This window comes from Odocoileus virginianus, chromosome 4 (genome assembly GCF_023699985.2).
Source record: "Odocoileus virginianus isolate 20LAN1187 ecotype Illinois chromosome 4, Ovbor_1.2, whole genome shotgun sequence".
NCBI classification, from domain to species: Eukaryota; Metazoa; Chordata; class Mammalia; order Artiodactyla; family Cervidae; genus Odocoileus; species Odocoileus virginianus.
The window spans coordinates 73,133,452-73,148,321 of NC_069677.1; the positions used below are offsets into that span (position 1 = coordinate 73,133,452).

The 14,870-nt window shown below is 40.0% G+C and overlaps 1 protein-coding gene across 1 annotated transcript in view; it reads left to right on the forward strand.

Annotated features, from left to right (window-relative positions):
* Positions 1-14,870, forward strand: part of RYK (receptor like tyrosine kinase) — a 106,825-nt gene that overhangs the window by 19,537 nt on the left and 72,418 nt on the right. Inside the window, 1 exon segment of the mRNA XM_070466723.1 lies at positions 6,402-6,523. Coding sequence (XP_070322824.1) covers positions 6,402-6,523 — 122 coding nt within the window.

Below are 14,870 nucleotides of genomic sequence, written 5' to 3' on the forward strand. Positions count from 1 at the left end.
TCTCATGTATAGTAGTGTGTACATGCTGATCCCAAACTCCTGATTTACTCTGCCCACTTTTTGACTTCCCTGGTGGCTCAATGGGTGAAGAATCTGTGCGCAGTGCAGGAGATGCAGGAGGCGTGGGTTAGATCCCTGAGTCGGGAAGATCGCCTGGAGGAGGAAATGGCAACCGGCTCCAGTACTCTTGCCTGGAAAATCCCATGGATGGAGGAGCCTGGTGGGTGCAGAGTTGCAGAGTTGGACATGACTGAGCATGTGCAGACACATAAACGCACTGTCCCCTTTGCTAACCATACGCTGGTTTTCTGTATCTGTGAGTCTGTTTCTGTTTTGTAAATAAATTCCTTTGTATCATTTTTTTTTTTTAGGTTTCACATATAAGTGATATCATGTAGTATTTGTCTTTCTCTATCTGACTTACCTAATCACAAAGAGTCAGACTCTATCTCACTTAATCGCGAAGAGTCAGACACAACTTAGTGACTAAAACAACACAGGCAACCAATAAACTTGTCTTCTAAGTCTATGGGTCTCTGTCTGCTAAGTTCATTTTTATCATTTCCTTTTAGATTCCACATATAAGGGATGTTATTTCTCCTTCTCTCTCTCAGTTACTTCACTTAGTATGTCAATCTCTAGGTCCATCCATGTTGCTGCAAATGGCATTAGTATGTACATTTAACTTTAATTCACCAAACATTTATTGAACAGCTATTTTATACAAGAGACCCATTATAAATGACAGACATTATTTAAAATTTACTATGTATAGTATGTATCTTGCCTGTCCTTATTTAATGTTATTATAAGCAAAACTCAATTTGTTAAAATTTATTTATAATAGTCTTATCAATGGCTTCATAGTCTTTTCCAGTAATTTTTTTAGTCGTTAAATTATCTTCAAAGGGGAATTTCAGTATGTCTCGTGGGTGAGCAGGGAGTGATTTGACTAAAGGGTGCAGTGGCTTGGAACACCATCTCTCTCTTCCAAAGAAAGAGAAATTGTTGAAAACTGTTGTTCTCTGTTATGGATGTATTATGGTTTATTGATCATTGCTCTGTTAGTGGTAATTTATATTGTTACTTTTCTTCAATTTTAAATATAATTTTGACTAATATCTTTATACATAAAAATGTTTGTATCTATATTTTGTCTTCTGAGGATGAATTTTTAGAATTGGATTTACTGGCTTAGAGTATAAACATTTATAAATCATTGATAATATGTTCACAAATTGCTTGCTTGCCACACCCTGTCTAACATTCAGTATTGTATTGACAGAATATAAGCATTTCTGTTCCAACATCAAATGCATTCCTAACAAACAAAAACCTTTAAGATTTCAAAATCATTGAAAATAACAAGAATTATGGGAAAAATAAGGTTAAGGGCAAACCATTCAAGACCACTGCAATTTTCAAACCAAGTACTAATAAAAGCATAATTGGTACCTTATGGGATAACTTGAACAGCTTGGTCAAACCACTTAGGGTGGCTGAGGCAGCTTCAGAAGAGAGTTAAAGATGTTAAAAAAAATAGGATGGAAATCACTGGCTTGCATGATTTTGAGGTAGTGCAGATGAGAGCTGCTTTCTGAGTTGGTGGGGCTGCCATCAAGTTGGGCATAAGAGAACGCGCAGCTTCCTGCGTCTAGGAACCACACAGAGACTGGTGGTGCTCCTCTGAGGAGAGAACCTTTTGTGCAGGTGCTTATTTTTAGTTTCCTTTTTCTCTGTTTTAGCTTTCTTAAAATAGGGCCGAGGGGGACTCCTGCCTGGCAGTAGCTGAACCAAGTGAGGGTCTTTTCCTTTTCCACGGAAAGTTATAGTTCTTTACCTGCTATTCTAGTTCCCCATGTCTGGGAAGATTCAAATGTTAACTGACACAGTTTCTATTAATATGTTGTACTGGTATTTTTATTTCCTAACCACTGATATGCTAATTGATGTTTAGGAATATGTTTTATGACAGAACAAACTAGATTTACTAATTTGATGGGTGAAAATTTGAACTTCATTTTAGTGGCTTCTTTGAAGAAATTCAAATCCTTTCAGACTAGGAATAACTACCTTAGTAAAGAATGGCTGTTTCAAAACAAATTCTCTCAAAATCTAATCAGGAAACAGCAACTCTGTTTGCAGTTGTATTGCAGTTTTACTGTATTACAGTTTCAATACCTAAATCTAGGGTAGTGAATTTAAAATTTTCAGTTTTTATTTTGGTGTCCATTAAGTGTTTATAGATATGGATCACAGGGCTCCCAACTGTCAACAGCTTATAAATATCTATTTGTTGAACATAGAAGCATGGGTTTACAGTGACTCTCTTCATTTGTGGGAGTGCCTTCATCCCGGATTATGCAGCATTCAGTTATAGCACCAGAGAAGATAAGGAACAGGGGAGTCAAAACAGTTCAAATTGGGTGTTTTCAGGATGGGGTATGCATGTCTGGGTTGTGGGAGAAAGTTGAGGGTACTGGTAGGAAAGTAATTACAGTAATTGGGGTTGAGGTCAGTAAGAAAAAAACAAGGAAATGATTGCTATAATCAAGTGGAAGAAACAAGAGGATTATGGACCCTGGAGGTATTATGAGCCCAGAGAACAGCTGTTGTAACAATAAAGAGAAGGAACTGAAGAGCTCCTAAAGTATTGAGATCATTACAGTTCAAGATTTTGGAGGTAAAGCAATTTGTATACTCCCATTGTCCATAGAGATGGGTTACTTTGATATGGATGGAGGTTGTTGGAGTTGGGGAATAAAAGGAACATTGAAGAACACGTTGAGAGTGGGATAGTCTCACGTACATTGGGAGTCTGGCATAAGTCACAGCAGAAGGGTGTTTAGAAGTTTCATTAACTGGTCCCATTATCTCAGTGAATGAGGTAGCTAAGATACTGGGAAGGAACTTTGTGTGGAGTTGAATTTACTAGATGCTCTTAACCTTTTAAACTGTGTCTGGAAAAGGCAAATATTTACGCATCATTCTTATTATTACCAGTAATTACATTGTAACTTGTATTTGTTAGGGACAGATTTATTTCCCTGTGAATGGTGTTTGAAATTTAAATTTGCAAGTTGTTGATCACTTATGATTATTTGTTTCTAAAACTTTATGTTGGTGCTAGTAACTTTCTATGGTATGCAGACTTTTTGAGATTAGAAAAGAGAAGTAAAAAGTATTGTTGAGTCTTTTTTTCTCCCTCTTTAAAAAAGTTTAGGTGAACTTTATATATAATGAAACATGCAGATCTTAAATGTACAGTTGGTTGAGTTTTGAAAAATACATGCACCTATGTAACCACTACCCCAGTTAGATACAGAACATTTCCATCACCCCAGGAAGTTCCCTTAGCCACAGTGATCTGATCTTTATCACCACAAATTAGTTTTGCCTGTTCCCAGAATGTTTTATAAAAATAATTAATATAGGATATACAGCTTCTTTGATTAATGGTCTGTTAGAGTCACCCCTTGTTACAGAGTCTCAACAGTTTATTTTCATTGCTGAGTAGTATTCCATGGTGTGAATGAATAACACAATTGGTTATTCATCTGTCTGCCAAGGGATATTTGTGTTGTTTCCAGTTTTTGCTGTTCTGAAAAAGAGTGCTCTCAATGTTAACATGGGAGTTTTTTTGTGGAATCATATGTTTTAATTTCTTTTGGTTAATTATCTAGGAGTGGAATGACTGAAATCTGAGTAGACGTACATTTTGCTTTATAAGAAAACTGCCAGTTTTCCAAAGTGGTTGAACATTGTCCCATTCTTAGCAATGTATGAGAGTTGCGGTTGCTCCACATCCTTGCCAACATTTAGTCATTCTTCTGAGTGGAAATGATATCTCATTGTGGTTTTAATTTGTATTTCACCGATAACTAATAATGTTTAGCACCTTTTTATATGCGTATCATCTATTTACGTATCATTTCTTACAAAATGTGTGTTCGCATCTTTTGCCCTTTTTATTTGTGTTGTCTTTTAATTTTTGGTTCATAAGAGATCTTGACATATTCTAAAAGTAAGTCTTTTTAGTAGATGTGTTGTGAGTATTTTCTCCCAGTTTGTGACTTGAATTTCATTTTCTTAATATCTTTTGAGGAGCAAAGTTTTTAATTTTAATTATAGCCACTTCATCAAATTTTTTTTTTTTTCTCTTTGGATTCATGGTTTGTGTGGCCAGTCCAAGAGATGTTTAACCTACGTTGTGGAAAGTGAAAGTGAAAGTGTTAGTTGCTCAGTTATGTCAGACTCTTTGCAACCCCATGGACTGTAGCTGCCAGGCTTCTTTGTCCATGGGGTTTCCCAGGCAGTAATATTGGAGTGGGTATCTTAGGAGGCATGAGAGCCTCACCTTGACCTTTTTGCATAGCACAAGGTGTTTTAAACTCATGGTATCAGTCAGTTCAGTCACTCAGTTGTGTCCGACTCTTTGCGACCCCATGAATCGCAGCATGTCAGGCCTCCCTGTCCATCGCCAACTCCCGGAGTTTACTCAAACCCATGCCCATTGAGTCGGTGATGCCATCCAGCCGTCTCATCCTCTGTTGTCCCCTTCTCCTCCTGCCCCCAACCCCTCCCAGCATCAGGGTCTTTTCCAATGAGTCAACTCTCATTTTCATGAGGTGGCCAAAGTATTGGAGTTTCAGTTTCAGCATCAGTCCTTCCAGTGAACACCCAGGACTGATCTCCTTTAGGATGGACTGGTTGGATCTCCTTGCAGTCCAAGGGACTCTCAAGAGTCTTCTCCAATACCATAGTTCAAAAGCATCAATTTTTTGGCGCTCAGCTTTCTTCACAGTCCAACTCTCACATCCATACATGACCACTGGAAAAACCATAGCCTTGAGTAGACGGACCTTTGTTGGCAAAGTAATGTCTCTGTTTTTTAATATGCCACCTAGGTTGGTCATAACTTTCCTTCCAAGGAGTAAGCATCTTTTAATTTCATGGCTGCAGTCACCATCTGCAGTGATTTTGGAACCCCCAAAAATAAAGTCTGACACTGTTTCCACTTTCTTCCCATCTATTTCCCATGAAGTGATGGGACCAGATGCCATGATCTTAGTTTTCTGAATGTTGAGCTTTAAGCCAATTTTTTCACTCTCCTCTTTCACTCATCAAGAGGCTTTTTAGCTCATCTTCACTTTCTGCCATAAGGATGGTGTCATCTGCATATCTGAGGTAAAAGGCTCAGTAAATAGGAAATTTACATTTCAGTTGACCTCCCCTGTACCTTTTTCCTTACACGTGTGAAATATCTGTCATCCATTACTGGAGGGACACCTAGCCACAACTATAAATAACAGTAAATCAATTGAGAGATCTTATCCCCTGCTTTTATTCTTTCAGTTCTTCTGGATTATATTGTGGAGAAAACTGCTGATATTTTTACCTCTCTCAAGCACTTGCTGTTACCTTCCTCTTCCCTTTTTGTAAACAGTGGGCTGCACCCAGACTCACTGCGTTGGTGTAGACAATATTAGCTAGCATTTAGTAGGTAGGCTTTTTCCCTTTTAATTGACTTTGTGTGTGTGTGTGTGTTACCTTGTATTTTTTTCTCAGTAATTACTACTGAGAAGGTGGTAATTACATTTTTCCTTTAAATTTTTATTTTAAAATTGAATTAATTTTAAAGATAATATTTAATACGAGTAGGATGAATGGGTTATCACAAAATTGAGTAATGTTATATGTGTTGGAGGTTGGATGTGACCTTGGTCAAGAAAGTGGTGTGGGAATGAGTGAAATTTGAAATCTCTAGCATTTCTTAGGCATCTTGATATTTCCTCCTTTTACCTGTGGTGCTAACTTGTCTGACAAGAGTTTACTGAGCATGTGCTTTGTGTAGAGGACTGTCCTGAGAATATGAGAGGTATAGTGTTCTCTGCTTTGTAGTTTAGATTTGGAAGAGGATGTGTGTCTGTGTGGCAGTGGGGTGAGTGTACCTTGGTAACATGCTGTTCAAGTGGCCAGCAGGTCATACTGACAGAAGCCAAGATCATCTCTGGCTAGGATCTTGAGGCCTTGACTCACACTCATGTTTCCCCCCAGGTGCCTGTCTCTTTTCCTAAATCCTCATCAGATTTGCAGGGTGAAGGGGCTTTTGTCCATAGGCATTTATCTGAGGAGGTCTTTGTCCAAAAGGAAATGTGTTGCGTTGGTGGTTCTCAGAACCAGAGTTCTGGCTCCAGCACCCCTGTGCTTAATTGTTCGGAGCCTCAGTTTCTTCATCTTTATTGGCAACGATAAAATCCAGTCTTCTTCCTGCTTCATAAGGCAGCACAGGTGGGGTTTGCTTTTAATCTGTTATTATGATCGGTATTTGAAATATTGATGGTTAATGTTTTTGAGGGTATTTGGGGCATTTAATTTTTTCTCTTTTTTTTTTTTTCTAGGTCTTGATGCAGAACTTTACTATGTGAGAAATGACCTTATTAGTCACTACGCTCTATCCTTTAACCTGTTAGTACCCAGCGAGACAAATTTCCTGCACTTCACTTGGCATGCAAAGTCCAAGGTAAGTGAGCGGTCCACCAAAGATGCCAAGACAGGACCACCCAGGCCCAGAGGCTAAGGCAGAGGCTGGATCTGAGGGGTGCTGCCAGCCGCACAAGAGGGTCAGTGGGTGGTGGGCTGAGCAGTACTGGGTCTTTTCAGATTTGTGTTTTAAATCTTGAGCCCTTCCTCTAGACTTTCAAATCCTTGAAAATGAAAGTAGCCTTTCATTTGAAAATGGAAAGAAAGCTAGTCATATATGTGACTAGTTTATGACAGAACACTTATTTTCAAGCTTTCCAAACAAGGATATAGCTCTAGCTTGAAGAGGGGACAGGTGGACCTGCTAATGACTGTGCTGTTATGATGAAGTGGTATGATTGAGGGGTTGGGGAATTGGTAAGATAGGTGGTTTAGACATGTGTGAGGTCTTGGATATAGTTCTTCCAGTTATGGAGAAGCAGTAAAAGTAAAGTACAGGAGATGTAAGCACTCATGTTGGTGCTGGCTAAGCTTCTTTAACTAACAAACTTCTTGCCTGGTTTACTTGTTGCTGGATTCTTCAGATTTCCTCTGTTTGGGCTCCTCGATCATGGTAAGTTTTCTCTCTTAAGTCAAAGAGTGAGAGGCTGAGTGTAGAGTCCGCCTTCCCCGACCAACTTCAGTTTCTTTTGTCAGCCTCATGTATAAGCTTCTGAGTAGGATTTTATTTGGGAAATAAAAATAGTTTTTGCTATACTAAAATAAGTATACCTATTATAGAGTTTATTTTTTAAAAATTATTATAAATTGGTGTTTGTTCTTAAGCAAATCATTTAAATCTGACCCCTAATATAGATCTTTTTATCTTCTTAGAAAATAATAATGGTTATTGGGAAAATTCAACTATTACAGAATTGTTTTAAGAACTGTTAAGACTTTGTACATCTGAACCAAGAAGAATAATCATTGTTTATAATTTGGTATACTTGAAACCGTACTTCTTTTTCCTTTTTAAACAAAAAGGGGATTATCTGATACATGTGTTGTACATTATTTTTTCCCTACCTGATACTATGTCTTGGCAACTTTCCACCTTTCTAATTACAGATTTAACTCAGTCTCTTTAATGGCTTTATAATATGATATTGTATGGATGTATGATGTATGGTTATGTTATGTGCTTCATTGACGTATGGATTTTTAGTAACATTTCCCTTCACTGTTACAAATAGTTTCATTCATTTGGCAGGCAAAATTTTATGGTAAAGGGATGGTAAAAACAACTGGTAGTCATCTTTTGTTGCTGTTTCTAGCATTATTTTTAATGAATATAGAATCATAGAAAAACTATGTGTGTGAATGTGTATGTATATATATAGGTGTGTGTGTATATATTAAGAATATCTTAATTTGTTCATAAATTTTTGTGTATTTTTGGCTTTATTTCTGAATAGTACATTGTGATCAGGAGGTGAAATGACTGGGTCAGAGAATATTCATGATTAAAATTTTGATTGCTATTGCCAAATTCTTTCTCCCATCCCTCTCCCAAGATGGTACCAATAAGCCAACATTCCTTACAAAGTGAATAAGGTGCTTAGTTCACTGCTTAATGCTAAATATTTTAAGGCTATTTGTTTGCCAGTTAGGTAAGTAAAAATGATTATGTAAATATGCATATATCTACATTTTTATGTATGCTCACACGTACATTAGAGAAACATACACATATAGACATATGTGCATTAAAATACAGCTGCAGGAATGTTTTGATTAAAGTTAAATTAGCTTGGATCCTGGGTAAAGTGTATGTGCCCTGCTGTCTAGAACACCTCAAGTCCAACATTATTGCCTTGGGGTATCCAAATAGGAGATGTGTTTTTAGGAGTGGTTAGATCTCTTTAGGATGAAATCTGCAAAAACAGAGGGAGAAGATTCATGTGATCTAAGAACATTTAGTAGATGGTAACTTGGATATGCTGAAGTGCCAGCATAAATGACATAGGTAACTCAGAAAAGGTTTACTTGAGACATTTTAATCTGAGGTCTGTTAGTTTCAATGAGTAGGCACCTGGACTCTTCAAGGAGACAAACCTAATGCATTTTTCAGTACTGTGTGACTTTATTATTACTTCGGTGACCTTATCATTATTTGGGGGAGAACCTTTAATTTTGATATAATATCAGACAGAAAATTAAAAAAACAGTGCAAAGAATTCTCATTTATCCTTCACCCAGATTCACAAATTGTTACTGGTTTGCCCCATTTATTTTATGATTCATTCTCTCATTCTCCCTACTCTCAGGCACACAGACTTTTTTCCTCTTGAACCCCTAAGTACATCAGTGTATATTTTTTAAGGATAGGAGCATTCTTTATATAACCAAAGTACAGCGGTCAAAACCAGGAAAAACACTGACACAAGACTGTTGTCTAATCTCCAGAACTCACACTTCACCAGTTAGTCACAATCATGTTTTTTGTGGCTTTTTTTCCTCCCTCCTGTGGCCTTTCTTTGTGTTTCTTGACTTTGACCTTTAGGAACGTACAGGCCGGGGGACTGGCTCCTGAGCTTGCGTTGCCTGAGGTTCCCTCATGCCTGGATCCAAGAGTGTCCCCTTGGTGGTAGCCGCAGCAGTGCCGTCCTCCACTGTGCACGTGGGGTCAGCTTGTTCTTCTGCTGTGGATGTTTCTGTGATCACTCAGTTCACCAGATTTCTCCACTGGAAGGTTCTCTCCTTTATAATGAACAAGTAATGGTGGGGAAACAACTTGAAATTAGGGCTTCCCAGGTGGTGCCAGTGGTAAAAAAAAAAAAAACTCATCTGCCAATGCAGGAGACATAAGAGTTGCAGAGTCGATCCCTGGGTTGGGAAGATCCCCTGTAGGAGGGCATGGCAACCCACTCCAGTGTTCTTGCCTGGAGAATCCCTGGGACAGAGGAGCTTGGTGGGCAGTAGTCCATAGGGTTGCAAAGAGTCGGACTCTGAAGCGACTTAGCACACACATGTGCACAATTTGAAATTATATATTAAAATTCTGTAACTCAACACCCTTTCAAACACTAGTTTTTGCACCTGTGTTTAAAACTTGGTTTCGCTTTTAGCCATTGTGATTGTTCCTCTCACTGAAAGAGGTCAGATCTGTACTGGGTAACCATTTGGTGGGAGTGTTGTACAAGGAATTTAAACATTTGTGGAATGGTGGTCTTGAATTTTAGGTTCCCTTACAGCTCTGAGATCCATTGTTTCAAGTAGAGAAGCTTTTTATATTCTCCAAAAAATTGATAGTTAGTCCGTTGTTATTTTTCCCATCTGTAATATAAAAACAATAGTACATATATTTTAGAGTTGTGAAAAATCTAATGAAATAGTAGAGATTCTATTCTGAGTGAACTACTGACTTTGAACAGGATGTGATTGTTTTGGGGCCCACTTGGGAAAAAAGATTGCTGATGTATATATGTACTATGAGAATATTTCCCGAGCAAGAGTATGGGTAGTGATTTAGGAATAAAAAGGCAATGTGGGATGTGGCAGTTAGAATTGAACAGAATTAAACCTCTTATTCTTTTGTTTTTAAAAATATACATACACTAATTTTTTTTTTTTTGAGTGAGTTTCAGGCATCTGACTGCTTATGGGTGCCTGAGGAGTTTTAGAAACCTGTAGACGAGGAGGAAATTGGAGTGGGGGAGAATAGGTAGAAGAAGGGGCTCAGATGAATGTACGTGTTTGAATGGGAAGCAGTGTCGGCTTGGGTGCATGCTGGGTGTGGAGGAGCCTTCGTACAGCCCCACTGCACGTCCACATTCTTCACGGTATCTTGTAGAGCGTGATTTCTAAGCCGCTTCTGTGGCAGGCGTGAAACACCGTCCTCAGTGTACATCTGGGCTGCCCCTACTGGTCTGATGGTCTTTGAAGTCAGAAGTTCCCTGACTTGCTGGAGGCCATCACCATTTATTTACATGTCAAGGCCAGAAGCCTAGGAGGGGTCCTAGATGCCTCCTACACCTTCCAAGTCCAGATGATTCTCTCTCATGACTATACCTTAAATTAGTTTCTTATCTCTCTTGAGATCCAATGCCTCCTCCTTAACTTAGGCTTTCATGTTTCTTAACTCGATTATGAAAAATAGCAGCCTTCTAACTGGTCTCCTGGCCTCTGGACTGACTTCTTGCTGCATCCCCTGCAAAGCTGCTCTAAGACTCTCGGTTGCCACCAGAATAAAATTCTGTTTCATAGGGAGCCTTCGTGATCTCATCCCTCGTTTTCTGCCCGCCCTCCAGTTAACTGTCTGGTGTCTTTTTTTATTTCTTGAATGCTCTGTGCTCTGTTACTGTGCTGCTGTTTGCTGTGCTAGAAATACCCTTTCCCCATTCTTTACTTCAGTAACTCTTGTTTATCTCATAAAACTTAGGCCTGGTGTCACCTCTTTTTCATATGTGTCAGGTGCCCTTGTCTTTCACACCCTTATCATGCTCTTAAGAATATTTTTGTAGTTGATCTTCTCTCCCTCTGAGGTGCTGAGCACGTCAAGGGTAGGAACCTCTTTTCATCTTTCTCTGGGTCCCTCTGCCTGATGTAGCACCTGGTACTCAGTTACAGGTGCTTCTTAACTGACCGTGGAGGAGAGGCACAGGGCGCAGCTCAGCAAAGGGGCAGCTTCTGAGCGGTTAGAGCCTCTCAGAGTTAGGGTGTGCTGCTTTAGAGGCAGTGGCTTCCTGTATCTAGAAGTGTGAAAGCATGGGTTGGGTACACTTGACAAACTATTTGGCAAACTAGTTGCACACCTGGGATTTTTCAAATATTTTACTGTGAATTAAATTGTAAATTTGAAAAAATATAAAGTTTAAAATTTGAAAAATGAATGTAACTCATAGTTTGAACTTACAGCTAAGCTTTTTTCACAGTTCATCTGTAGAAGGTATAAGAATTTAGAGGAAAGTACTAGTCATGTTATGTCTTAAAATGTTTCATAGTAAAAAAGTGAAGCAATGTGTATGTTAAATCTAATGTCAGGTTTGACCTCCATTGCAACTCCTAGTTCCAATTGTAGGTCATAATTTCTTTTGTGATTTTAGCACAGTTGTTTAATTGAAGTTTGTCTATTTTAAACGTTAATTTTTGAGTATTTTGTTTATGCATATGGTATGAAATGCAAAAGGCATAGGGGTATATAGTGAAAAATAAATCCCCTACCCCTTTCTAGGACCATCCCCAAGCTATCTGGCCACCTAACTCCCCTTCCTTTGGCAACCACTGTTACCTGATTCTGATCTCCCTTTCTAAAGATAGTCTGTACATGGATAAGCATCTAGATATGTGTATGTATGTGTGTGTATATATATATATATTTTTTTGAAATGATAGTTATGCAAGGGGGCAGGAGAGACATGATGAAGAGTTCTTCACCTGATCTTGTCAGCTCTGGGATGCAGTTAGGAACTTTCAGAAGGAGGGTCATGGCTCCTCGGCTCTAACAACTTTGCAGTTACTGCTTTTTAAGAATTACCAGAAGATGAGATACTTGCTTCCAAAGATCTTCAGTCATCTTGGTATGTCACTTCATTGTAGATATTTTAACATTATCGAAGCTTCTGATAATAGTATTCTGCAGTGACTGTGTTTTATCTTGCCAAACAGGTTGTGGTCTTCTCAGAGACTAGAGCTGTGTCTTAACTCTTGACCTTGTATCACACTGCCTTAGCGAGTGGTTGGTAAATATAATGGGTTAATTGCATTTCCAGATGGGGTAAGAACTCTGGTGTTGCTTTTCTTTCACAGTCTCCTTACTGGTGGTTTTAACAGATAATAAGTTTCTTCTGCATTCCGGAACATTCTCCAGTATCCAGGAAAAAACTTACAATTGCATCTGTTAAGTTTCAGTAGATATTTTAGATAGCTGAGAGGCAAAAATATACCAAAAGGTAGCAGAATACTTACCCCACTCAGTCCCATCCTATAAGCTGTTCTCTGGTTTCAGGAATTCATCATTGTCAGCAGGGTCTGCAGGGAACTTGTCCAGAGTTCCTGCAGCAGCCCTGGGGGTCAGCCTCCCGTATCCCCTGCAGAGTGGGGTTTCTGTGAGAAAGGCAGCACTTCTGATAATTTCAGAGAAATTGAAAGGCTGTTGGACTGCAGGCAAAGTGTACTCACTTTAAATCTGTACTGGGTTCCAAGAGGAAGTGGCTTTCCTCAGCAGCTGCCTATTTGCAATTACCATTTGTTTCCAAGTAAGGGAAGATTACCAAAAATGTTTATTTCTTAGCTTATTCAAATATTTATATATTTTTCTCATTTCTTTTCTGAAGTATTTTGGCTCATTCTCTGTTCTGATAAACAACTGATTTTTAGATTTTCTTTGTTCCAGTAGATTATAAATGTTAGCTTTAGAGCAGATCTGTTTCTTCAAAGGATTATTGGCCAGTGAGAGTCCATATAGATCGATGGCATGCCAAAATAGAAAAAACTGCCCTTTAATAATAAGCAGTTTCTAACCCCAGAAACTACAGTTTAAAATTTTATATTCTGAAGATTCCTGAGGGAGAAGAGAACTGCTTTGGAATGCCTTTCATGTTTAGGCAGTCCCTCAAAAAGAGAGGCAACAGAGGGCAGGCATCATGCTTTCACACTTTTTAGTGTTCCAGGCTGCTGCTGGCCAGAGGGTTGGGCTTCTCAGAAATCCTACTCACCCGCTTCACCACTTCTCTGTATGCCTCTGATGCTACCCAGCTCCATTCACAAGCCCGTTTCTCTACCTTCTGCCCTCACCCCCTGCCCCGCTGAGGCTCTCCAGTGCAGGTCTGGTCCCTGCCCTCAGCACTGCAGTCAGGGCCTTTGAGCTTGTTTGCAGCTCTGTCTGCTGCCCCAGGGTCCTGCTCCCTGGCTGGCTGTGCCTCTGTTTGCAGTTATTGAGACCTAGAGTAAAGGAGACAGCAAGTATGGGGAAGCGTAGTAAATTTGGTTTTGAATCTGCTGTGTTTGAGAGCTGTAAGATTATTAGGCACATATGTCTAGTAAGTTATTGGGCGTATGAGAGAAAATGAAGATGTGGGAGAGAATGAAGATGTAGGAGGGTGAGAGAGACGAGTTGATGATACAGGATCCCATTAATGGTCTAGCGGGCTAAGGCTAGTATGCTGAGAGAGATGGGTTTATCATTTGGAGAGGAGAATAAATCTCTCCTTGGGAGTGGAGTGCAAAGGAAGAGTGCTCTAACAGATCTGCCTGGAAAGTGAAAAGTGAAGTCGCTCAGTCGTGTCCGACTCTTTGCAACCCCATGGACTGTAGCCCACCAGGCTCCTCCGTCCATGGGATTTTCCAGGCAAGAATACTGGAGTGGGTTGCCATTTCCTTCTCCAGGAGATCTTCCTGACCCAGGGATTGAACCTGGGTCTCCCGCATTGTAGGCAGATGCTTTCCCATCTGAGCCACTAACTCTGCCTAGAGCTGAAAAGAAAGGCAGAAAGGGGGCCCGGTTCTTGTGTGCCAGGTGAACGGGACAGGAGCTTTGTCTGAGAGGAGGAAAGTGGGCAGGGCAGCAGGTGGTGAAGCCGTGAATCCCATGAGGTTTGGAGTGAGAAGACTAGGGAGAAGGGGCTGAGTCGGGAAGGAACTGCTGAGCAGGATCAACGGCCTACCCTGAACATGGGGATCATCTTTGCATAAGAGCAACTTTCTCTTCTGGTGTGTGGTTTCCCCAGCTGTGCTGAGCAGCAGGAGTGGCATGAGAGGTGGTCAGCGTTCTGATGGCGAAAAGACTGTGTTGGTAGCTAGTCTTCTTTGGGGCACAGTCTGTGGGAAAGTAAAACCAAGTCACTGGATGGATAGGCTGGAGAGAATTGAAATTGCGTTATTGGCCATTATATCCCAGCTATGAGCACAGCCCTTGGTTTACGAATGTGCTTCATAAATGTTGGTTGAATCAGAGTGTTGGAAGCAAAGAACTGGTTTTGTTGGAATCAGAGGTTGTGATGGGATCTTTGATGGAGTGGGATTTTTACATTTGTTTTGGCTATGGAGTAATTCTTCAGTACATAATAATGCTGAATATTAATATCAAAGCCACCAGGAAGAAGGCAGGAGACAAAGCGATCCAGGCACCACGGCCTCTGTGAGTCCTTGTGTGACACTGATGATGGTGGCGTGAGAAATAGCCGTTATGAGTAGAAGCTGCGAGCCTCGGAGTACAGGGGCTTTTGCACGAGGAAGGGAAGTAGAGAAGAGACCTGATGATCCTGAAGGAATGCTGACCCTGCTCTCTAGGCCCTGGGCGTTAAGGGTTACAGGGACCAAATGATAGGAAAGCCAGGCTGGAGGAGAAGACAGGGAAGACACTTGGGAAGAGGCTGACAGTGTGAGAGTCTATTTAGTGTAGTGGGGTT